The sequence below is a fragment of the Ovis canadensis genome, chromosome 24 (genome assembly GCF_042477335.2).
Source record: "Ovis canadensis isolate MfBH-ARS-UI-01 breed Bighorn chromosome 24, ARS-UI_OviCan_v2, whole genome shotgun sequence".
NCBI classification, from domain to species: domain Eukaryota; kingdom Metazoa; phylum Chordata; class Mammalia; order Artiodactyla; family Bovidae; genus Ovis; species Ovis canadensis.
In genome coordinates, this window is record NC_091268.1 from 52,145,277 (window position 1) to 52,170,240 (window position 24,964).

Genomic DNA, 24,964 nt, shown 5'->3' on the forward strand with positions numbered 1-24,964 from the left:
GGGCTCTTGTCTAATACTTGGAAATGAATTGTCCAAGGAGACACGTGCTGACAAAGCAAGAGATTTTATTGGGAAAGGGCACCAGGGTGGAAAGCAGTAGGGTAAGGGAACCCAAGAGAACTGCTCTGCCGTGTGGCCTCGCAGTCTCGGGTTTTATGGTGATGGGATTAGTTTTCGGGTGGTCTTTAGCCAATCATTCTAATTCAGCGTCTTTCCTGGTGGTGCATGCATCGCTCAGCCAAGATGGATGCTAGTGAGAGGGATTCTGAGAAGTGGGCGGACACGTGGTGTCTCCTTTTGACCTTTCCCAAACTCTTCCAGTTGGTGCTGGCTTATTAGTTCTGTATTCCTTATCAGGATCTCCTGTCATAAAACAACTCATGCAAATGGTTACTATGGTACCTGGCCAGGGTGGGTGGTTTCAATCAGTATGCTTCCCCTAACATATACATGACCTTCCCAAACTCCCTAACTATCCCTCTCTGCCAGTAACCATAAGTTCGTTTCATGTCTGTGAGTCTGTTTTATAAGTTCAAAATATTTTTTTAATGAAGGTGAGTCCTTTTTTTTTTCTTGTACTGATGTTCTCCATGGGATTTATTTACTTCTTTAGAAATGTGGTATCTCAGTGCCCTGACCAGGGATCGAACCTGCACCCCCTGCATTGGAAGGTGAAGACTTAACTGCTGGACCACCAGGGAAGTCCCTACTTATATACTTTTGAATTGTGATATTCCACCAAAAACCATGGACAATTTTATTGTGAAGTATTGCCAACATACAGGCAAGCGTAGACTAGAACAATTTAAAGAATGTTCACAAATACACCACACAGATGAATCAATTCTTGAGTAGGACATATTTGCTTCATATCATTTTTAAGGAAATAACACACTTGTAATAAATACCATGTATACTCATGAGCCCTCCCTAAACCCATTCCCCTCACCTTCAAGCTGACTCATTACCCAAGATGACTGTAGTTGTCCAGCATCACGTCCCTGTAGAGGGCCTTCAGAGCCCAGTCCAGCATGTCCCACTCTTGCCTGGTGAAGTACAGAGCCTTGTCCTCAAAGGACAGCAACCCCTGGAAACACGGAGACTCATTATAGCTGCAGCTCCTACTACAGCTTTGTGGGCCACAGTATTATTATTGTCCTACAGCCAAGGCTCATCCAGTTAACTAGCAGACTCAGGGCTCAACTCGTCTCCAACCCTCAGGTCACACATGTTCTTTCTTCCACGCTAGAGTCACACGTGTTCTCTCTGGAAGGACACATGGTCAGTATGTGAGGCTTCTCTGGCCGTTTGGTCTCGGCTGTGGTCACTCAACTCTACTCTGGCAGCATAGACAACAAGAGAGTGGACGGGTGTGGCTGTGACCCCATGAAACCGCTCCCGGGTCCAGGTGAGTTTGCTGACCCTGCTCTGTGCGCTCCTGCCTTCCTCATCACGCGGTTCTTCTGCCCAGTTCTCATACGAAGGAGACGGCGCCCTCCCAGGAGGGCACTGAGAACGGGGCAGCGTGTGGGCTGATCCCACAGGGATGGACAGGCTACTGGGACTCACTAGGCAGGCAGGAGCTTCTGGGCTGGCTGTCGCGGGTACCACTATCCGCCAGGTCTGAAGAGGGAGGAAGGGAGGGCTTACTGGGATCCACAAAGTTGTTGGAGGCAGCCCAACAGGAGAGGCTGTGGGGAAACGTCCAAAGACCTTCCCTGTGTGGTCCTCACCCCTCCTCTCCTCTCCCCCGGGGCCCTGAGGTCATTCTCTCTTGTCTCTTCCAGGGTCTTAAGCAAATGAGTCTTTTCCCTTTTCCCCATTGTGATATTGTGATTTAAATAAGAAATGTATATTTGGTCTTCCTACCTGTTTCTGGCACAGAGTTCCTAAAGTTCTTTTTTTTTTTTTCCTTAAAGTTCTTAGAATTTCTTAGGGGATAAGTGCAGAGGAGCATCTTTTAATACTTGAGCTTTTCTCTTTTTTTGTTGTTGTTTGTTTTTAATAGTTCACAAATATTTATTTAATGCCTACTGTCACCCTGCTTATTTAACTTATATGCAGAGTACATCATGAGAAACTCTGGACTGGAAGAAACACAAGCTGGAATCAAGATTGCCAGGAGAAATATCAATAACCTCAGATATGCAGATGACACCACCCTTATGGCAGAAAGTGAAGAGGAACTAAAAAGCCTCTTGAGGAAAGTGAAAGAGGAGAGTGAAAAAGTTGGCCTAAAGCTCAACATTCAGAAAACGAAGATCATGGCATGTGGTCCCATCACTTCATGGGAAATAGATGGGGAAAGAGTGGAAACAGTGTCAGACTTTATTTTGGGGGGCTCCAAAATCACTGCAGATGGTGACTGCAGCCATGAATTTAAAAGACGCTTACTCCTTAGAAGAAAAGTTATGACCAACCTAGATAGCATATTCAAAAGCAGAGACATTACTTTGCCGACTAAGGTCCGTCTAGTCAAGGCTATGGTTTTTCCTGTGGTCATGTATGGATGTGAGAGTTGGACAGTGAAGAAGGCTAAGCGCCGAAGAATTGATGCTTTTGAAGTGTGGTGTTGGAGAAGACTCTTGAGAGTCCCTTGGACTGCAATGAGATCCAACCAGTCCATTCTGAAGGAGATCAGCCCTGGGATTTCTTTGGAAGGAATGATGCTAAAGCTGAAACTCCAGTACTTTGGCCACCTCATGCAAAGAGTTGACTCATTGGAAAAGACTCTGATGCTGGGAGGGATTGGGGGCAGGAGGAGAAGGGGACGACCGAGGATGAGATGGCTGGATGGCATCACTAACTCGATGGACATGAGTCTAGGTGAACTCTGGGAGTTGGTGATGGACAGGGAGGCCTGGCGTGCTGCGACTCATGGGGTCGCAAAGAGTCGGACACGACTGAGTGACTGAACTGAACTGAACTGATCTGCTAGACACAGTCCCAATGCTGGGAATACAGAAGCAAACTAAACAGACAAAAGGTCTCTACTCATAGCGTTATCCTCTAGTGGGAGAGATAGTTTACAAGCAAATAAATCCATATGAAGAAATTTATTATAAAGAATTGTCTCATGCTACTGTGGAGGCTGAGAAGTCTCAATTTATTTTTGGCTGTGGTGGCTCCTCATTGCTGCACGTGGGCTGTAGCCCACCAGGCTCTTCTGTCCAAGGGATTCTCCAGGCAACCATACTGGAGTGGATTGCCATGACCTCCTCTAGGGGATCTTCCCAATTCAAGAATCAAACCTCCATCTCTTACGTCTCCTGCACTGGCAGGCAGTTTCTTTACCACTAGCACCACTTGGGAAGACCAATATTTGGAGGTGTGTACAATCAGGAGATAGTGCATAATTATTTCATCAATTCACTGCCTTCTATTCATCATGAATTTCTCCATGTTGATGATAGGCTGAATACATACTGAAAGTTTTCTCACATTTCTTTTATTTGTAGTGTTTTTCTCCTGCATGAATTTTCTGGTGTTGAATAAGAGAAGAACTCTGGCTAAAGGCTTTGTCACAATCATTGCATTTATATGGTTTCTCTCCAGTGTGAGTTCTTAGATGCTTCGTCAGGGATGAGCTCTGGCTGAAGGCTTTCTCACATTCTTTACACTTGTAAGGTTTCTCTCCAGTATGAATTCTCTGATGTCTTATGAGAGCTGAGCGGTCACTGAAGGCTTTCCCACATTCATGACATTTGTAAGGTCTCTCCCCAGTGTGGGTTCCTTGATGTTGAATAAGAGCTGAACAGTAACTGAAAGCCTTCCCACATTCACTACATTCATAGGGCTTCTCCCCTGTGTGAGTTCTTTGATGTTGAGTAAGGCCTGACCTGTCACTAAAGGCCTTCCCACACTCTTTACACCCATAGGGTTTTTCTCCAGTATGGACCCTCTGATGTTTAATAAGGGAGGAGGTGTCATTGAAAGCTTTCCCACACTCCTTACATGTATAGGGTTTCTCTCCAGTGTGTATCCTATGGTGCTGGATGAGGTACGTGCTTTGGTTGAAGGCCTTCCCACATTCATTGCACTCATAGGGCTTTTCTCCGGTATGAATGATATGATGCTGAATAAGGGCTGAACGGTGACTGAAAGCTTTCCCGCATGCATTACACTCGTAAGGTTTCTCTCCAGTGTGGATTCTCTGATGCTGGATAAGGGATGAGCTCCGGGTGAAGGCCTTTCCACATTCAGTACATACATAGGGTTTCTCTCCTGTGTGAATCCTCTGATGTAGGATAAAAGCTGAGTAGTAGCTGAAGGACTTGCCACACTCACTGCACTTCCAAGGCTTTTTCACTGAGTAAATCTTCTGATGTTTAATTGGGTTTGAACTTTCCCTGATTTCAGTACAATCCTCCATAGGATTTCTCTTGTGCTTAATTATGACTTGCCTTAAATCTTTCTTCTGATTTCCTTGCTGCCTTTCTAACATGCCTCCACATTCCCAGGTTTTTATCCATCTGGAGTCCCAGGAATCATCCTTTATAAGTCTTTCTATTATCAGCTCCCTTTCTGATGAGACTCCTTCAGAAACTTCCTGCATTGAAAGGGACACTTTAGTTTCAGGTGTAGATTCAGAATCTGAAATAAATAAAGAGTACAGATATTTGTGTTCTCTGTGCGGAGGGAAAGAAAACTGCTGAAGTGGCAAGAAGTTAAAGAAAATCAAATTGATAGCCTTTAAAAATGTTTGAATGTTCTCAGAAAAAGCCTCATGGCAATGGCAGGTGACAAAGTTTCAGTGAATAACAGAGATGGGAAAATGATGAAGCTGAAGCACAATACAAGGTCAGACGATGATGCTACACCTGAAAGAATGGAAAACTGAACAGACTAGCCAGGGAAGAAGATAAGCAGGCAGGATGAAAATAAATGTCAATAAAATAATTGAGGAAGTGGGCGGGGTGGGGGGATGGAAACACAGGTCGAGATTGGGCAGTTTTGAAAAAGTATTGGACAAAAAAAAAGAGAAAAAGTATTGGACAAAAAAATCGCTTACATGAAGACATATATTAGTGACAACCATATTTGATTTTTTAAATCATTATCTTTAGTCCTTTTTTATTTTTTTTATTTTTTTTTATTTATTTATTTTTTAAAGTACAAACAATTTAATGAACGCATAATGTCCTCCTGACCAAAAGAAGTAATGAATCTTTATATGAAAAAAAAAAAACAGGTGCAATCCAATTTATCTGGTCCATACCCCCACAGACCTGATTAAACTACTGTATGGTAGCTGTTATTTTCAAAATAATTACCTCTAAATTCTGTATTTAAAATGTGTAATTTCTCAATGAACTTGAAACATTTCTGTGTCGAAGAGTTGGAAAAATTTTCCTCTTCAATTTCTCATTAACATCAGAAGATACTTTTATTTGTTAAAGACTTGATAAACCCTTCAGCTATATTGGTAGTCTGCCTAAATATATTTGTGACTTAAAATATCTTGTTTCTGTATTCCTGAAAAATATCCTTATGCCAAGTTAAGTTATTACAAAAATAAGTTTTCAGTTAAGTATTATAGACCTACAACTTGCTGGAAAACAGAGGTATAACAGCATTAAAATAATTTCGTATACCACTTGTCTTCTGTACATGCAAAATTGCCTTTTTTGTTTCTAGTCCTCAGGAATGTTAATTCTTCTGTGTGAGTGAAGCTGCTCAGTCGTGTCCAACTCTTTGCAACCCCATGGACTGGAGCCTACCAGGCTCCTCTGTCCATGGGATTTTCCAGGCAATAGTACTGGAGTGGATTGCCATTTCCTTCTCCATTTAGTCCTTTTTTAAAAGCAGATTTTTTGTTTGTTTGTTTAGCGTATGCTTTCCCTATGATTTTGTGTCTCCACTAACCACTGCCCCCTCCCTCCCTTCATTCTTTCCTTCCCTTCTTTTCTTCCTCCCTTCCTTCTTTCCCTCTCTCTCACTTTTCTTTCTTCCTTCCTTTATTGCCAAAGTCAGATTTCTCAGATTTTGGATATCATCTCATCACACACTTGCTCCTGACTCACCACAGTCTGGCTTCTCTTCCCACCATCAGTTGGAATTGCTCTCACTAAAGTCACTAACCATTTATATGTCACCTAAATCCAGTGGATCCTTTTCATCTGTAGATCACCTGGGCCTCTCAGCACTTGACACCATGTGCTCCTCCTAACAACACTTTCCTGGTGCTTTTCTCTCCATCTTATTGAGATAGAATTAACATACATTCTCTCTTGACTTCTGTATTACTAAACTCTCCAGGTTTTTTCTCCTTATCCCTACTTTTTTGGAAGTTTTCCTGCTGTTTCTTCTGAAATGTTGATGCTTCTCAGTGTTCTGTCTTAGGCTCCCCTCTTTGGTCCCTGTCCCCTCCCACTGTCTCCTTTAAAGACATCATCCAAGACTTCACTACGCTGGTCTAGTGGTTAAGAATGCAGGGGACATGGATTTGATCCCTGCTCCAGGAAGATTCCACATGCTGCAGGGCAACTAAGCTCACGGACCTCAACTAGTGAAGCCCACACACCCTAGAGCTCATGCTCCACAGCAAGAGAAGCCACTGCAATGAGAAGCCCACGCACCACAAGTGGAAGGTAGACCTTGCTCTCCGAAACTAGAGAAAGCCCAAGCAGCAACAAAGACACAGCACAGCCAGAAAAATAGAAACAGTAAGTAAACAAAATTATATATATATGTAAAGGAGCTGTCTTTTTTCAGTTCCACAGATGGTGAACTTTTACATGCCAGGAGAGAAAAGAAGCCCAATTCTGAGCTCAAAGTGATCAGGGATCCCCTATGGGATCAGAGCTCTCTGGATCGTAAGCAAAACTATGGCATTTAGATGTCATTAGTCACAGTGGAAGTTTTATGTCACAGTAAGCAGTATGCATTGAAAAATACCTTTCTTACCCCAAAATACCAGGTTCCCACAATTCTCCACCTTCATATCCATGCCCATGTACCTTCGGGCAGAATTCATCTGTTCCTCCTCCACACAGGTGAAGTCCATTTCCTCATCCTTGACTGTCGTCAATTCCTGGAAGAATAAGTACATTCTTATAGGGGCAGGAGGAGAAGGGGACGACCGAGGATGAGATGGCTGGATGGCATCACGGACTCGATGGACGTGAGTCTGAGTGAACTCCGGGAGATGGTGATGGACAGGGAGGCCTGGCGTGCTGCGATTCATGGGGTCTCAAACAGTCGGACACGACTGAGCAACTGAACTGAACTGAACTGAGGGAAGAGAACAATCTAGAATAGGAAGTTCTTTTTAATCTGAGCGTTAAAACTTTATTTTAACCATTTTAATGGAATATTCTAAATTTTCTAAGTATTAGTCTGTGTTAGGGAAAACAGTAACAATAGCTAACATTTATCTTTTTTTTCTATGTATTAAGTCCTTTTAACAACCTCTTGTAATAATAACTATATTAGGTAAGTACCATTATTAACATTATCTACAGATGTAAGGACAGATCCGAGATTTGGACTCAGGCAGTCTGACATCAAAGTTAGATTCTTTTTTTTTAATTTATTTTTTATACAATTTTTACAGGTTACTAGCCAATATTAGAAAATATTGGCTATACTCCCCGTGTTGTACAATACATTCTCTTTTTGCAAATATTTATTAGGCTGTGTCGTGTCTTAGTTGAGGGTCTTATTTGAGGCACAAAAGATCTTAATTCTTGGACTAGGGATTGAACTCACATCCTCTGCATTACAAGGCAGATTCTCAACCACTGGACCACCCTGTATGATACATTCTTGAGCCTGTTTTACACCCAATAGTTCGTACCTCCCACTCCCCAACTGCGTATCCCCCTCCAACCCTGCCACTGGTAACCACTAATTTTACATCTGTGAGTCTGTAAAGCTACCAAAATGCCACACTTTTGGCCTCGCCTCCCTGCCTCACTGGCCACATCTTCTCAGTCTCCTTTGCTGTTTCCTCTTTATCTCCCAGACCTCAAAGTGTTGGAAGCTACAGTAATAAGATCTCCTCTCTTTTCTACCTACATTTATTTGCTAGTGATTACAGCTTCATAGTTTGAAATACCATTCACACAGGTTCCTCCCAAATTTAAACTCCAGCCTGAGCTCCTCCTAGAGCTTCAAGTCTTCAAGGAAAAATTACTTTGGTTCAGCTCTCCAGATGAGATTTCCATGAACCTCCGAAGTGAGACGAAAGGAAGAAATGAGGACACACTCTGAACACCAAACTGAGATTTCACAGGAGGGAAATGAAACTCAAACTTGCCTGGAACTCAACAGGAAGAAGCTCTCCAGTAGGTTCCATTTCTTCTGTGCTCTGTTCTTGGGACAAAGAAACATCTTCTATAGTCATAGCTGGAAGGAGCAGAAGTAAAGCCATGAAGGGGATAAACTCTATCTTCCCACTTACAAATTCACAAGGACAAAAGCTAGCACAAGCCAGAGAAATTATATACACAAGACCTACTCTACTTAACTCAAAAGGATCAGATAAGGATAGAGGAAGATAATAACATGAAAGCACTTTGACCAAAAAGCTAAATGCACACATAATATGTCAATATTTTGGTACACTCCTATGGGAGTGGAAAAGGGTGACCTGTTCTTTACCACAAAAACAAGCTCTGTGGAACATTCTCCCTTCCACAGCATCAGAGGGAATGTGTATGAGCACAGAAGCGCTGAAAGAGGAAGATGAGAGAGGGGAATGTCTGACAAGGAGCCTTCTTAGTGATTTCCAGACATGATGGCTTACTGAGTTTCTCTACTTTGGGGTCTTCTCCTGACATGTGTCTGTTTCCCTTTCCCATCATGCAGGGGCACCTAACCTTTTTATTCTTATCGAGGGTATTTCCTCCACTTGTCCCCACTTTCCACTCCATGTTGATTTGTGTAATTCTTACCATTTTCCTCAACTTCAATGGTCACATAATCCATGATCAGCTTCTCCTTGTCCTCTTGTTATTGCTAGGACTTCCTCCTAAGTCACTGTTTCAGATGAGATAAACATGGACTTTTCAGCAATATATAATCCACTTCTTTGTATAAATCATTCAACTCTACCCTGAAGCTTCAGGGAGAGATTTTGGGGTTAGCCTTGCCCCACCCAGCTGACTTTGATGCTGGGAGGGATTGGGGGCAGGAGGAGAAGGGGGCGACAGAGGATGAGACGGCTGGATGGCATCACAGACTCGATGGACGTGGGTCTGAGTGAACTCCGGGAGTTGGTGATGGACAGGGAGGCCTGGCGTGCTGCGATTCATGGGGTCGCAAAGAGTCGGACACGACTGAGGGACTGAACTGAACTGAACTCTGAAATTGATTACGCTCCCTGGGGCGTCTTCTTCTACCGCTACTCCTAGGCGGCTTATTCCTACACATTTAAGTCCTAGGGCCTCAGTAGTAACTCTGTTTTACTTAGAACCTTCATAATTTAGCCTAGATTAAACTTCACAGTTGGAAGACCCTTCTCTGGAGTCCCCAGGCCAGTCACTACGTTCCACACCAAGGCAAAAACAGGAGAGAGCCAGGGCAGTGACTGTGAGCCTTAGTCACACACTGGTTCTGTATGATGCACAAATTCTAAGACCCTGAAGCACAGAAATGGCTATAAGCTGGCCTGTGATTAACGTCGCAGTAACTAAAAGTAGGGCTCCCACAGTTACTCAATCCTTCCTACTCATAAAACACAAGGCAGTTGATAGGTGGGATCCTCATACATCTGATTCTTCACTTGCTCTTTAAGACCCTGAAAATAAAACAGGCCGGGATTCCCTTGCACATTCAGAGTCAAACCCCTTACTCTGGACCCCAAATATAGGCAGCCCCGAAAACTCTAATCCAGACATCCTCCCTCCCCTCACCCCCACTCCCGTGGCTCAGTTGTTAAAAGAGTTGGTTTGCAATGCACGATACTCGGGTTCAGTCCCTGGGAGAAGGAAATGGCAACCTTCTCTGGTATTCTTGCCTGGAAATCCCAAGGACAGAGCCGCCTGGTAGGCTACAGTCCATGATCCATGGGGGTCACAAGAGACGGACACGATTTAATGGCTAAACCACCAAACTCTAATAGCGCAAGCACAGAGGAGAAATGAGTAAGACATGGACTCCACTCTTTTCTATCTGTCCTCAAAGTTCAGAACCTGTAGTGTTTCAGTGGAGTGACAGGACCTAAAGCCAACACCAGCGGGAGGCGCTCTAGCTCTCCGCACCTCGGAAGCCGAGCCCTCCAACCGCGACTCTCCCCTTCTCCAAATCCCCCGTCGGCCATGCCCCCTTCAGGCTCCCGGACTCGCTTCCGGGGCGCCCCTTAGCTCAGAACAAGGTAGCCGGCTCGCTACCCAGCCGGAAGCACCCGGCGGAGCGCCCGGTGGGCGGGGCCGGCAGGCAGGCCAGGCTGAGGCCGGAACCCGAGAGCCTGGGCCGCGCGGCGGCAGGTGGCGTCAGAGCGGCGCGCTTGACGGACGGGTCGCGGAGTCTCGCGCCTCTGACCCGGCTTTCTCTCACCTACGGACTCGTTGCGGACCTGGCTCCGGCTCCAGGGCTGGATCCCCTCCGGGCTGCGCTCTGGGAGGGGCGGGGGAGGCGGACACCGTCGCCTTCTGGACCCACCGAGCTGCGGGGAGACAAAAGGCTCGAGCCCGAGGCTCTGTCTGGAGTCGCATCTGCGCACTCGGAGGCGACCGCGCCGGGTCGGGGGTCCCGGCGGAAGGACTCCACTTCCCAGAGGGCTCGGGGACAGCGGTGTCTGTTCTGAGGCGGCTGCAGAGCGCGGGGAGAGAACTGCGGGCCTTCCCAGTCGGCCTCGCGACGTGGAGATCGTTCTCCACTTGATCTCTTTTCTGAATAAACTGAGAAGCTCCGAGCGATTTTAGCGTTTGATTATTCGCTGGGGGTGGGCGATGGGGCGCTATGACACAAAGTCTTTTTGCTACTATTTCCTTCTTATGATAGTCTCAATTCTGGAAACCGAATGCTAACGCTGATTTGGTTGAAAGCATTCCGGCTGATTTAAAAAGCACTGGAAAGGGTGAGAAGCCGTTCTCCTGATAAATGAAAGGAGTTGGCAAGAAAAAGATGTGAAAAAGAAGCAAACAGGGAGAATTGTGCGGACCTAGGAACGTCAGTGAGATGGTTGGATGGCATCACCGACTCAATGGACATGAGTTTGGGTAGTCTCCGGGAGTTGGTGATGGACAGGAAGGCCTGGCGTGCTGCGGTTCATGGGATCGCAAAGAGTCGGACACGACTGAGCGACTGAACTGAACTGAGGAACGTCAGTATGGGGAGGGCCACTCCCTGGAGTTTAAGATCAAACAAGGCAAAAGATACTTCTATCCTCAGTGTCAGGAACACTGGAGGCTCTAGCTCTAATTCTTCACAGAAATCCAGAGAAACCCGCTGCATCTCAGTTGGCATTCTAGTCCAAATCACCATAGTCAGCTAAACACTCTCCACCTCTAATCTTGCCTTTCCTCAATCCGTGCTATACAAAGAAGCCAAGATGAAGATTTTAAAATTAAATCTATTTATGTCACTTTTCTCAGAACTCTTCAATAACTCCTTCTTCCCTGGAGTAAAATGTAAACTTAATTAAATGAAAACATGTACGTGAGAGAAACCAGACACAGAAGGTAACGTTGTTTCATTTCATTTATAGCAAGTATTCAGAATAGGTAAATCTATGGAAACAGAAAGTAGATTTGTGATTGCCTAAGGCTAGAGGGGACAGGGGCACAAGGGAATGAAGGGTGACTGCTAATGGGTAAAGGGTTGTTTTTGGTGATATATATATAAAAAATTGTTCCAAAGTTGACTATGGTGAAGGCTGTACAAGTCTGTGAACATACCCAAAGCAGTTCTCTGTACTTTTTTGGCCCGCCCTTTTCCTTGGAAGAAAAACTATGACCAACCTAGACAGCATACTAAAAAGCAGAGACATTACTTTGCCAACAGAGATCCATCTAGTCAAAGCTATGGTTTTCCCAATAGTCATGTGTGGATGTGAGAGTTGGACTATAAAGAAAGCTGAGCGCCAAAGAATTGATGCTTTTGAACTGTGGTGTTGGAGAAGACTCTTGAGAGTCCCTTGGCCTGCAAGAAGATCCAACCAATCAATTCTAAAAAGAAATCAGACCTGAATATTCGTTGGAAGGACTGATGCTGAAGCTGAAACTCCAATACTTTGACCACCTGATGGGAAGAACCGAGTCATTTGAAAAGACCCTGATGCTGGGAAAGATTGAAGGCAGGAGGAGAAGGGGACAGCAGAGGATGAGATGGTTGGATGGCATCACTGACTCAATGGACATGAGTTTGAGCAAGCTCTGGAAGATGGTGATGGACAGGGAGGCCTGGCATGCTGTAGTTCATGGGATCACAAAGAGTTGGACACAACTGAGTTACTGAAATGAACTGAACTGGGCATGTAAGATCTTAATTTCCAGACCAGGGATTGAACCTGAATCTCTTCTAGCCGAAGCACAGTTTTAGCCACTGGACCACCAGGGAAGTCCTAACCATATGCTTTGAAACAGTGAATTATATCTCCGTAGAGCTATTTTAAAACACATTAAATTTATAGTGGTATAACCAGGGAAATTGTTTTACAGGAAGACTTTTATAAGATGTGTAAGGATGTAGAGACAGAAAAATCCCAGCAAAGTTGTCCATCCACACAAGAGCTTTGATTTTCTCTGAGATGTTTGAATTTGGGTCATTTTAAGTTTTCTCATCAGAATGTCCTGTGTTTGACAAAATTTCTTTTAAAAAACATATTTTACTCTTAAAAACAACAACTAGTAATTGCATTTTTTACAAACTGGGGCAAAATAAAAACTCTTTCTCAGAGTTGTGACTCAAGTACATGAAGGTTTGGAGGGAGAGGGTCTCCATTCTTTTTTTTTTTTTTCTCCATTCTGATCATATCCTCACTTCAGCCTCTGTTTTGTGTTTTGCTTCTCATATGTCAAAATCTCTTCAGACTGATTAGGAGACAGGGACTTCCCTGAGAGCCCAGTTTATTTTATTCTCTTGACCACAGCTCGTAGAAGAGGGCTTGAACATCTTGGAACATTATGTGCGTGTGTGTGGGTGTGAGTGTAATCCTGTTATGATTTTGCAAATGTTTGGGAAATCAATTACCATAACCGTTCTTTAGAGTCACTCTGCTGCTGCTGCTGCTGCTGCTAAGTCACTTCATAGACCCCATAGATGGCAGCCCACCAGGCTCCCCCGTCCCTGGGATTCTCCAGGCAAGAACACTGGAGTGGGGTGCTTAAGAGGAGAAAACCTTCAGAAGCGAAGCAACAGTCATAGACCGCGGACACCCCCAGAAGCGCCCGTTTCTCTTTACAGAAGCCAGTGCATGGCCAGTGGGGCAGGTCAGTAAGTTTCAGGCACCTGGAGGTATTCCAGTACTCTTGCCTGGAAAATCCCATAGACGGAGGAGTGTGGTGTGCTGCAGTCCATGGGGTTGCTGAGAAGTTGGACACGACTCAGTGACTTCACTTTCACTTTTCACTTTCATGCATGGAGAAGGAAATGGCAACCCACTCCAGTGTTCTTGCCTGGAAAATCCCAGGGACGGCGAAGCCTGGTGGGCTGCCGTCTATGGGGTCGCACAGAGTCGGACACGACTGAAGCGACTTAGCAGCAGCAGCAGCAGCAGGAGGAGGTACTGAAGGGATGGAGGAAACGTCAAGCATGACCAGCCCCAGGCAGGTAGCATAGAGAGTCAGTCTTGCAGGAACATGGACCTAAGGAGGGGGAGCACAGATCTGGTCCCCAAGCCACTTTCGTGCCCTCGCTGTAGGACTAGCTCCAGTTCAAGTGCGAGGAAGGGAGGACAATTGACCTCAGCGTTTCCTTCCACGAGTTGCCCTCCGCTTTCCCAGGATGGTGAAACTTCCCCCTGGCACCTGCTGATCCGGAGGCAGCTACTGTGTCAGTGGGAACACCCTCCCACCCCGCCACCCTCACCCGCACAGACACACACATTCCTCTGGCTTAGGCGCTATGGGAACCTCGGTCCGGGAGAAGGGGCCGGACCAGCAGCGCTACTCGGAGCATGGGCGGATCCTCAAAAGCCCAGGGACCGCAGGTTCTTTCAGCAGGCGAGGCTCGTGTTGTCCGAGCCATTTTCCCCCAACTCTGTCTACCTCTCCTTTCCCACCTTTCCACCTTGCTTGTTCGTTATTCAGTCGCTCAGTCGTTTCCGACTCTTTGCGACCGCATGGACTGCAGCACGCCAAGCTTCCCTGTACTATTAATACATCCCAAACCCTCTGGACGCAATGGATTACAAATACAGAATTTTGCGACGGAGAAGTGAGGAAGTTAGCATATAAAATATGAAACAGACTAATACATAAAACACATTACCTTGACATCCAGGCGACTGTTATACCCTCAATCCTGATATTTCACTAACTATTAACCTTTTAAAAGCCACACCCTGCAGGCTTTCCTGGTGGGCCAGTGGCTAAGGGTTTTGCCTTACAATACCGGGGACACAGGTTCGATCCCTCCTTCGATAACTAAGGTCTCTGCAACACAGCCAAATAAATATACATTCAAAAGCGAAAACCCCCACCCACAATTTGTAGGCGGGGGTTTTCTTTTTTTTCTTCCTCCTCCTGCCCAGCGCAAGGCTTATGACATTTTAATTCCCCCATCACTGATTGAGGGTTTCCTGGAGGCTCAGATGGTAAAGAATCTGCCTGCAATGCAGGATACCCAGGTTCAGTCTCTGGGGAAGATCCCCTGGAGAAGGGAATGGCTACCCACTGCAGTATTCTTGCCTGGAGAATCCCACTCCAGTATTCTTGCCTGCAGAATTACATGGACAGAGGAAACTGGTGGACTCCACGGGGGTCACAAACAGTCCGACAAGACTGAGCAACTAACACTTTTTTTCACCACTAATGGAACCCGGCCCTCAGCTCCCGGCCCTCACCTCTGAGAGCACAGAGCCCTAATCACTGTTTACCTATCTATTCATTTATTAAGCTCAGAAACAGACAGACTTTCAAACTGAAGGCGGATTGGGGCCAGCTTAATTAATTAAGTGAAAGCTAAATCCTGGTAAGTCTACAACAGTCTTCATTTCCTTTAACTTGGGTTTTTCCTTGCTCAGGTCATGTATCTGGAACTTGACTGAATCATATCCCTCTGGGAGACACGCATTTAAATGAAATCTAAGTAATAGCATGGTAAATTCCAGAGTAATTTTTTCCCACTCCCATAGAGTTCAAAAACTCCATCATCAACATAATAACTTTTTAATTAGCTTCACAGTATGTCGTCTTTAACCACAATGTTCAGGGGGCTTTTGACAGAGGAAGCTCAAACCATGAAGTTTGCAGGGTGGTGGTGGTTGGGGTGGGGTGAGAGGGCAGAGAACCTGACTTCATCAGAGTGACACAAATATCAACCCGGGGAGACTGTACCATACCTGTGTGGGGACCAAATAAAACTATATTCACACCGGGGTGAATTCATTAGCAAAGACTCCTCACGCCCTGTTTTACTGTCCCATCTGAAGTCATCTGATGTCCCCTCTGAAGCTTAGTCCTGATAAGGAAAAGAACCAAACAACTGACATTTCGGCTCACCTGGGTTTTTCTTCCCTTTCAAGGCTTTCTTACCTCTCAGTTAATGCCTGTCTGTTGCTGAATGGTTCACAAGAAGTCTCTCTGGACTAAATAAAAGATAGGAGAAAAGCTTCTGCTGGGAGCCCACGGACAGACAATTGTTCGGTTCACTACCGAATTTATCTCTTGGCAAGAGAAAAAGGTACCTTGACCCCGACGTGATTTGAACACGCAACCTTCTGATCTGGAGTCAGACGCGCTACCGTTGCGCCACGAGGTCCTGGTGGCGACTCCTCCTGTAACGCCTTAGGGGGACAATTTCAGAGGTTGTCAGGTGTAAGCTCTGTTCTGCTTTTGTTTTCTTTTACTGCTCTTACTACCGTTTAGGAATGACTGTAAGCTCTCTGTCCCTTTTATACTGAGTCTATTCAAAATGAGATGTAAATGAAGCAGGGTCAGGAGCTTAGAGCTCAAGGAATATTCGACTCCCCTCATTCTGGGAAACCCACTCTCCCTACAGAGGTGTTTTGTTTTGTTTTTTAGAGAGGGATGTTTGGGAAGAGATTGGAAAATGAGAAGTTCGGCTGTCAGGGAAGGCGGGGTGGGCTGATTGGCGCTCCTGGTGCTTTCTTTTTTTCCACTCCTGCAGGCGGAACGCCAGAAGGATTTGCATGTTGAGGGGGTGGTGTCACACCTAGGGAGGAACACAACTTCCCTTTAACAGAAAGGGGCTTAGTAATTTTTTGCTTTAAAAAATTAACATATTCACACATGGGAGACGGGGTAAATTAGGAGTTTGGGATTAAAACATACACACTATATAAAATAGATAAATAACAAGGACCTACTCAACTTTTGCTATATCTTGCACTATTCTTTAATGGAAAAGAATCTGAAAAAGAATGCGTGCTCAGTCATGTCTGACTCTTTGTGACCCTATGGACTGTAGCCCACCAGGCTCCTCTGTCCATAGGATTTCCCAAGCAAGAATCCTGGAGCGGGTTGCCATTTCCTTCTCCAGGGGATCTTCCAGACCCAGGGATTGAACCTGTGTCTCTTGTGTCTCCTGCACTGGCAGGATTCTCTACCACTGAGCCATGGATGTATATATATCTGAATCACTTTGCTGCAACCTGAAATATTGTAAATCAATTATATTTCCTTTAAAAACATTAAAAATTAGAAGTTTGATAACTCCAAAGTAACCCAGAGAAAAGCAGTTTTGAAGAGGGCAATGTGGCATAAATAGACTGTTTAAGGTGATAGATCAATGTATGTTAGCATGCTGAAGAAAGGGTTAATTGAAAAGATAGAATTTGAAGATGCCGGAAAGAAAGATAACCATATAACCAACGAAGCAAATCCCTTTCACAGTGAGACTGGCTCCTAGGTCCATGGGATTTCCCAGACAAGAATACTGGAGCTGGTTGCCATCTCCTTTTCCAGGGGATCTTCCCAACCCAGGGATGAAACCTGTGTCTCTTGTGTCTCCTGCATTGGCAGGTGGGTTCTTTATCACTGTCCCATAGACGTATGTATAGTGAGACTGAAGTAAAAAGTGAAAGTCGCTCTTTGCAACCCCATGGACTGAGTTCTCCAGGCCAGAATACTGGAGCGGGTAGCCTTTCCCTTTTCCGGGGGATCTTCCCTATCCAGAGATCGAACCCAGGTTTCCCGCATTTGGAGGCGGATTCTTTACCAGCTGAACCACAGAGGAGGCATCCTAAGTCTTCTATTTCAGATTTGACTTTTCTTGGAAGAGAAGGGGGGACAGACGCTCTCCCATAATGCATTAAACAAGGATACTATGGATAATTTTATTTCACTTCTGGGTGGTGAGAGGACGACTCCACTCTCGCCCAATGAGGTCTGTGGCAGTAGTGGTAAATTACATGTGTAGAGGAGCCCTAGCGGGCTACCCAGTCCTTGGGGAGAGCGACTGAGCTCATCAGGTGAAAGAAGGGGGAATAGAAGCCAGATGAACACAGAGCAGGTTGGTTATAGATGTCGGGGTTTCAGGGAAAATAACGTCATTAGAGAAACATTAATTTATTGGTGTTCAGTGCCCAAATATACACTCTGGCTCTCACCCTAGCCTCTGTTACCCAGAGAGGTGGGGTAGGGGGTTGGGGTGGGGTGGATGCCCTTCCCACGTCCCGCTTTCCTATCCCCATTCCGGGGGCGCCAGGCGGGACAGGAGGAGACTGTCACCTGTGGGCCAGAGAGGCCGGTGTGGACAGTAGGGAGTAGGTTTGGCGGCGACGTGGCCTCGGCACCCGGCTGCTCTTGAAATGCTGACAGAAGTACGAAAGCCGCGGAGAAGCCTCCAAGGGGACCATCAGCGCGCTTGCAGGCGGAGTTAAACTTCTAATTCTTAGTTAGACAGTCTTCCTTAAATACCAATATGCAAAATGTGAAAAAAAAGAAAGGGTATCTTGAGGGTATCACCAAGGATACCAAGTGCGGGGCGGGGCTTTCTGGGGCGGGGCTTCCGTGGCCCCGCCCAACGATTACCAATCCCTAAGCAGCTTTCTGCTGGGCTTTTAAGACCCTTGCTGGGCGGTCCTGGGTTCAGCAGGCTTTTCATTTCCAGCTAGCGCTGTGATCCTGGAACAACCAGAGTCTCTGAGCTTCAAAAAATTCACCAACGAACTGTGGGACGTATCGTGACTCACCTGCGCAGATAGTAGGTGGGGTGAAAGAGGGAAGGGACGCTCCGCGGCGGGGGAGGCCCGCAGGCGCTGCTTCGGGGTGACTTCCCCTGGGGAGTCAGGTGGGGGTGGGGACGGGGACAGGCACCACGCCCCACTGTGATACGTCCCGAGCCTCAGCGGGGATTGGCCGGCCGGACGTGGGGTGTGGGGAGGGTATAAAGCCCTGGTCGCCAGGGCCAGCACTGGACACACAGTCTTGGTGCCCAGAGGAGGCCCCTCAGCTCCTGCTCCTTCTGCTGGCCCCTTTCTTCCAGGCACCTTTTAAAGATGACGCTACCGAGGTGACCACTCGGGGCAGCAGCTCCTCTTCGGAGTCTCGGTCATGGACTCTGGTCTCCCATTTCTTCATCCCTTGGGGAAGCAAAAACAAAGGCAGAGAAACACAGAAGAGCTGAGACCCAACGGGTTTGGAAGGAAAAACTATTATTCTGATGCTGGTGGAATTGTGGCAACAGGATGCCACCACCAAGATGAACACCAGGAGCTCAGTGACCCTCACGAGATTATGGGAAATCTCAACCAGCTTCAGGAACCGTGGCTGACAAGGGAAAGAGACGAGAGGGTGTGAAAGTACCATGGACAGTGAGATCCACTTTCAGGACACCGGAGCACAAAAGAGAACCTCAGAGGGGATAGATGTCAGGTACTTGTCACAGCAAGTCATTTTCAGTGTTGAAAAATCTGCAGACCTCTTTGACCAGGGAGATGGAAGAGGTCAGGTGGGCAGGTACTGGATGAACCTGGAGGAGGCTGAATCATGACAGGCGCTCACTGCTTGGAGCACCAGCTGGAGAGGAAGATGTGGGTAGAAACTTGGAACACATCAGAGCCCGAGTGAGCACCATCGTCGGGTTCAGGGTCTGCAGCAGGAGAAAAGGAAAGGCGTGCTGAGCAGTCAGCCTCATTTAGTGCATTTTCTTTTCCATCAAAGCAGATGAGTGAGCATGTGAGTCCCCACTAACGACTTCTTCATGGAGGAGTTGCCAGCACAATAGTTGTCCCACCTGTGACATTAACATGCACTCCTACCAGGCACACTTGGAGAGCAGTGTGTCTGTGGGGTGAGGTCCACGTTCCTTGCTCCCCATGGCTCCCTTCTGAGCTGTCGGAGGCCTCCTTCCACCTGTCCAAGAACTGAGGGTGAGAGGTTTCTGGCAATCTCTCAAGGAATCTGGGTAATGGTTAATTATGGTCTTGTTTTGAACAGGCTCCCCCTCCCATTATCTTAGCATCCCACCAGGTCCAGCTACCTTGAAAATTCACATCGTTTGTATGGGGACCTCCGCAAAACATGAAAGGAGGAAGGACCTCATAAAGTTTTCCCCAGCATTTAAATATGAAAAATTTGAAATCTAATGGATGGCTGAAAGAATTTTACAGTTTATACTTGTATCCTGCAAACATTTATCATTAATATTTAAAGGCAGTTAACTTTAGCACATATCCATCCATCTCCCATTCACCAACCCATCTTATTTTCATCCACTTCAAAGAAAACTGCAGACATCAGTAAGCTGGTACATCAGTAGTCCCGTACATGTGGATTAGACCCGGAGAGCCCCTTCTGTGCTGGCTGCCTCCATCCTGTTCCTCACCTTCATGGAGAAGCTGCAGGAAGCTCCCAGGTGAGGGAGACCCAGAGCACCCAATGGCAGGCAGGTCGTGTTGCTAGACAGCAAGGAAAAAGATTATTTTAGTTGCACCCACAGGAATGGGATCAGAGAGCTGGCGACAGATTGAGATAACCCATTAGCCACTTGGCAGAGCTTGCTTTAGACTTTCATCTCTCTTCTCCCTTCCATTGGACTTCACTTCCAATTACAAAACTCAATGGGTTTTCATTCCCCCATTTTAAAAAACTGAAGTATAGTGGATTTACAGGCTTCTCTGGTGGCTCAAACCATAGAGAGTCTGCCTGCAATGTAGGAGACCCATGTTCTATCCCTGGGTTGGGAAGATCCCCTGGAGAAAGAAAGGGCAACCCACTCCAGTATTCTTGCTTGGATAATCACACGGACAGAGAAGCCAGCTACAGTCCATGGGGTCGCAAAGAGTTGGACACGACTGAGCGACTAACCCATAGTTGATTTACAATATTGTGTTGGCTTCAGGTATTTAACAAAGTGATTCAGATACGTATTTCCAGGTTCTTTTCCAGTATTGGGTATTACAACTATGGCACATAGTTCCCTGTGCTATACAGTAGGTCACTGTTGTTGATACACAATTAACGTGTATATCTGTTATATATGTAAGTGTGTATCTGTTAGTCCCACACTTCTAATTTACTCCTCTTCCCTCCTTTCCCCTTTGGTAACCCTAAGATTTCTTTCTACGTCTGTACAAAACTCAATGGTTTTGAAGCGAGGATCTGCAGAGACCAATTTGAACTGTTTGCAACTTCCTAGAATTCAGTCACTCGATGAGACTGTTTTGGGGAGGGGGGTTTAGAGGAACTTGAGAAGGTGACAATGTTCCTCAAGACAAAAGCTGCCCTCCTGAGTGGATTCGTCTCTGAACTGCTCCTCTGAGGCTGAGATGCTTCCTCTGCAAATGACGCCCCTGATACTTGCCTCAGCTCTGCTGTGGGGTGCCATGTGTACATCTGGGCTCCATCTACACTTTCTGGAGCCCAATTCCTGGTTCTCCCAGGAGCTGCTGCCCAGGTCTTCAGACCTCCCAGCAGAGCCCCAGGTCTCAGTGCCCGCAACCCCAGGCCACCCATCCAAGGGCCTTGCCCCCACGTGGGTTCCCTTTCTCGAGGTCCCAGTCCCTCCTATTTGAGCATCTCCTTTGTCATGCTGGGTCACCTCATTTGTGCAGATGAAGGTAGGGGACAGGACCATGCTGAGGCTTGTTCACTCTCACCATGGAAACTGCCAGCGGAGTCAGGGTCCTGAACCCAGATGGAAGAGGAGGTCTCCCAGGTCTCCTAAGGGTGACTCCAGGAAGTGTTTCTGCTTGGCTTCCCTACTCAGGCTCGACCATGTACTCTGTTCTCCCTCAAAATCAGCCAGTGCTGGGAGGAAGCGTGGCCCTGGGGACCCTGGGTTTCCTGGAGGTGTTTCCCCTCTTTGACTAGACATGATAGTTGTGAGTTGCTGTCTCTGAGCTGCTGCAATTTCTCTGGTAACTGTGAGGCATCTCCCAGTTCTGCGAGAGATGACAGGACTGGAGAGAGAACAGACAGGACCAGGGGACTGAGGCAGAACCTGCAAGGGGCAGGATGCGGCACAATAGGGCCCTGAGGGACAGGGACAAGGAGCAGATCTGGAGGGCCTTTAACCCATGTAAAGATGGGAGACGGGGACCAGATTCCCACTGTGATGCTCCAGAAGCCATGACCTCCGACTGGGAAGATTTGGGGGAGGGGACAACGATAAAAGCCCAGGTGCAGGCCAGATACTAAACAGAGAGGGTCTGGGTGCAGAGAGACGGGTCTCTGGCTCTGTGCCTTCTGCTGATCCCTTCCAGAAGCTCTGTAAAGGTGACCCCGGTGAGGAATCTGCCCTTACCCCAAGACCCAGCTCGTCTTACAGGCACAAACTCAGGCCTTGGCTCTTCTGCGCCCACTGTCCCCTCCTCCACCTTATTCCCCATCTCTGTCCACGGCTGGGGCTGCTGCACCTGGCGCTCACATCTCCCAGGGCCAGCCTGGCTCAGTACCAGGCTTGAGGTCGTGGTAACAACTGCAGATCCTGAGCTCCTGTGCATATCCGTCTGAGGCCACCAGAGAAAGCTGCTGAGTGCTAGAAACTGGGCTGGGACTGGGGCTTCAGGGAACAGAACAGGTGTAGGGTTGAGAAATGAGGTGTGTCCAATGCCTCGTTGTTCCTGAAAAGGTGTCCCAATGAAGACTTCTGAACAATTGGAGAGTAATGTTTGAGAGTAAATGAACAAAGTTTAGTTTAGTTTAGTCGCTCAGTCTTGTCCGACTCTTTGCGACCCCATGAATCGCAGCACGCCAGGCCTCCCTGTTCATCACCATCTCCCGGAGTTCACTCAGACTCACGTCCATCGAGTCAGTGATGCCATCCAGCCATCTCATCCTCGGTCGTCCCCTTCTCCTCCCGCCCCCAATCCCTCCCAGCATCAGAGTCTTTTCCAATGAATCAACTCTTTGCATGAGGTGGCCAAAGTACTGGAGTTTCAGCTTTAGCATCATTCCTTCCAAAGAAATCCCAGGGTTGATCTCCTTCAGAATGGACTGCTTGGATCTCCTTGCAGTCCAAGGGACTCTCAAGAGTCTTCTCCAACACCACAGTTCAAAAGCATCAATTCTTCGGTGCTCAGACTTCTTCACAGTCCAACTCTCACATCCATACATGACCACTGGAAAAACCATAGCCTTGACTAGAAGGACCTTAGTCGGTAAAGTAATATCTCTGCTTTTGAATATACTGTCTAGGTTGGTCATAACTTTTCTTCCAAGGAGTAAGCGTCTTTTAATTTCATGGCTGCAGTCACCATCTGCAGTGATTTTGGAGCCCCAAAAAATAAAGTCTGACACTGTTTCCACTGTTTCCCCATCTATTTCCCATGAAGTGATGGGACCGGATGCCATGATCTTGGTTTTCTGAATGTTGAGCTTTAGGCCAACTTTTTCACTCTCCTCTTTCCTCAAGAGGCTTTTTAGTTCCTCTTCACTTTCTGCCATAAGGGTGGTGTCATCTGCATATCTGAGGTGATTGATATTTCTCCCTGCAGTCTTGATTCCAGCTTGTGTTTCTTCCAGTCCAGCATTTCTCATGATGTACTCTGCATATAAGTTAAATAAGCCGGGTGACAATATACAGCCTTGATGTACTCTTTTTCCTATTTGGAACCAGTCTGTTGTTCCATGTCCAGTTCTAACTGCTGCTTCCTGGCCTGCATATAGATTTCTCAAGAGGCAGGTCAGGTGGTCTGGTATTCCCATCTCTTTCAGAATTTTCCACAGTTTATTGTGATCCACACAGTCAAAGGCTTTGGCATAGTCAATAAAGCAGAAGTAGATGTTTTTCTGGAACTCTCTTGCTTTTTCCATGATCCAGTGGATATTGGCAATTTGATCTCTGGTTCCTCTGCCTTTTCTAAAACCAGCTTGAACATCAGGGAGTTCACGGTTCACATATTGCTGAAGCCTGGCTTGGAGAATTTTGAGCATTACTTTACTAGCATGTGAGATGTGTGCAATTGTGCAGTAGTTTGAGCATTCTTTGGCATTGCCTTTCTTTGGGATTGGAATGAAAACGACCTTTTCCAGTCCTGTGGCCACTGCTGAGTTTTCCAAATTTGCTGGCATATTGAGTGCAGCACTTTCACAGCATCATCTTTCAGGATTTGAAACAGCTCTACTGGAATTCCATCACCTCCACTAGCTTTGTTCGTAGTGATGCTTTCTAAGGCCCGCTTGACTTGACAGCTTAAAAGCCATCCTGAATGTGACAGTCATTCTCTGTTTCTATAGTTTTTGCAAATGTGTATTGTTTCATGCAATCATTTTATATCAAGTGATACTGTGCCAAAAAAAAAAAAAAAGGCCATCCAGTATTGTAGATAACTGTGACTGAAGGAAATGCGGGTCACAGAGGGAGATTAGAATAGAGAATGAGAAACTACGTCTTATGAATGTCTAGAGAGTTTTCACAGGCGCAGAGAGGCAGTCTGTTGGATCTAGTGTTGGCTAAGAATCATTAAAACTTCAGGGCATGGCTTAGAAAAGAGCCCAGGTTTAGAGGTGTGGAAAGTGAAGATTCTTCTGTTACGGAAACATGGTAAGATGGACTCAAAGGCTAATGGCTATGGTAGGGTAGGATGAGGGGTGATTTCATTATGTGCCAGAATTTGAACTTGAAATTTTCCAGGACTCTAGTTTATTCTTAGGAACTTACCTCTCCTTGACGAGAAGACACCAATTAAACGTGAACACTGGAACCAGCATTTAGTTCAAAATACATCCATGAATTGCAAGAGGTCTTTACAATATTAATGGAATATTAATGGAAGTCGAAGAAGAAAAAAATCATTTTGGGGGGAGAAACATGCAAAAACTCCTTCCATAACAAAGAATGGGGCGAAAATGAGTAACGACGATCAAAGGAGGTGAAGTTGTATAAAAAAAATAACTCAAGTACCAGAAAGTTAGTACTCCTACAAACCCAGGCAGGTAACTCAGGAAGAAAACCATGGCTTCAGGGAGATGATACAAGCTATAACCTGTGGCTGGCACTTGATGCATCCTTTTTAAATTAATTATTTTAATTGGAGGCTAATTACAATATTGTGTTTTTTGCCATACATTGACATGAATCAGCCAGGGGTGTACATGTGTCCCCCCCACCCTGGACACCCCACCCACTCCTTCCTCACCCCATCCCTCTGGGTTGTCCCAGAGCACAGGCTATGAGTGATGCATCTTTTTAAAGCCATTTTTTAGAGCAGCTTTAGGTTTGCAACAAAACTGAGAGTGGAGTACAGAGATTTTTCAAATACTTCCTGCCCACCCTACATGCATAGCCTCCCTGATTATCAACACCTCTCAGCAGACTATTACATTTTCTATGAAGAATGATCTCCACCGACGCATCATAATCACCTGAAGTACAGTTTATCTTCGAGTTCATGCAACGTATATTCTATGGGTTTTGGACAAACGTATAATGGCATATATCCATCATTATA

At 46.2% G+C, this 24,964-nt stretch overlaps 1 protein-coding gene, 1 long non-coding RNA gene and 1 other non-coding gene across 13 annotated transcripts; 1 reads left to right on the forward strand and 2 right to left on the reverse strand.

The window, feature by feature from the left end:
* Positions 1–48: 48 nt before the first annotated feature.
* Positions 49–10,660, reverse strand: LOC138429545 (zinc finger protein 892-like). Of its 11 annotated transcripts, XR_011252830.1 has the most exons (6): positions 10,520–10,613; positions 8,898–8,982; positions 8,261–8,349; positions 6,907–7,033; positions 950–1,087; positions 49–363 (listed from the first exon to the last, which is right to left on the reverse strand). XR_011252830.1 is itself a non-coding variant. In XM_069571205.1 (5 exons), exons 2-5 carry the CDS (start codon positions 8,929–8,931, stop codon positions 1,071–1,073), a joined length of 267 nt encoding a protein of 88 aa, XP_069427306.1. In that variant the 5' UTR covers positions 8,932–8,982; positions 10,520–10,660; the 3' UTR covers positions 49–1,070. The 11 variants fall into 11 exon arrangements, 10 of the variants coding, with proteins under 10 accessions (XP_069427306.1, XP_069427304.1, XP_069427305.1 ...); XM_069571205.1 differs by having other exon boundaries at positions 49–1,087; positions 10,520–10,660; XM_069571203.1 differs by having other exon boundaries at positions 49–1,087; positions 10,505–10,660.
* On the forward strand, positions 614–3,066 carry LOC138429558 (uncharacterized). Its single transcript, XR_011252836.1, has 3 exons — positions 614–671; positions 1,250–1,408; positions 2,065–3,066. It is a non-coding gene; the product is annotated as an uncharacterized lncRNA (long non-coding RNA).
* Positions 10,661–15,795: 5,135 nt separating the features above from the next.
* Positions 15,796–15,867, reverse strand: TRNAW-CCA (transfer RNA tryptophan (anticodon CCA)). The gene has a single exon. It is a non-coding gene; the product is annotated as a tRNA-Trp (tRNA).
* Positions 15,868–24,964: the final 9,097 nt, after the last annotated feature.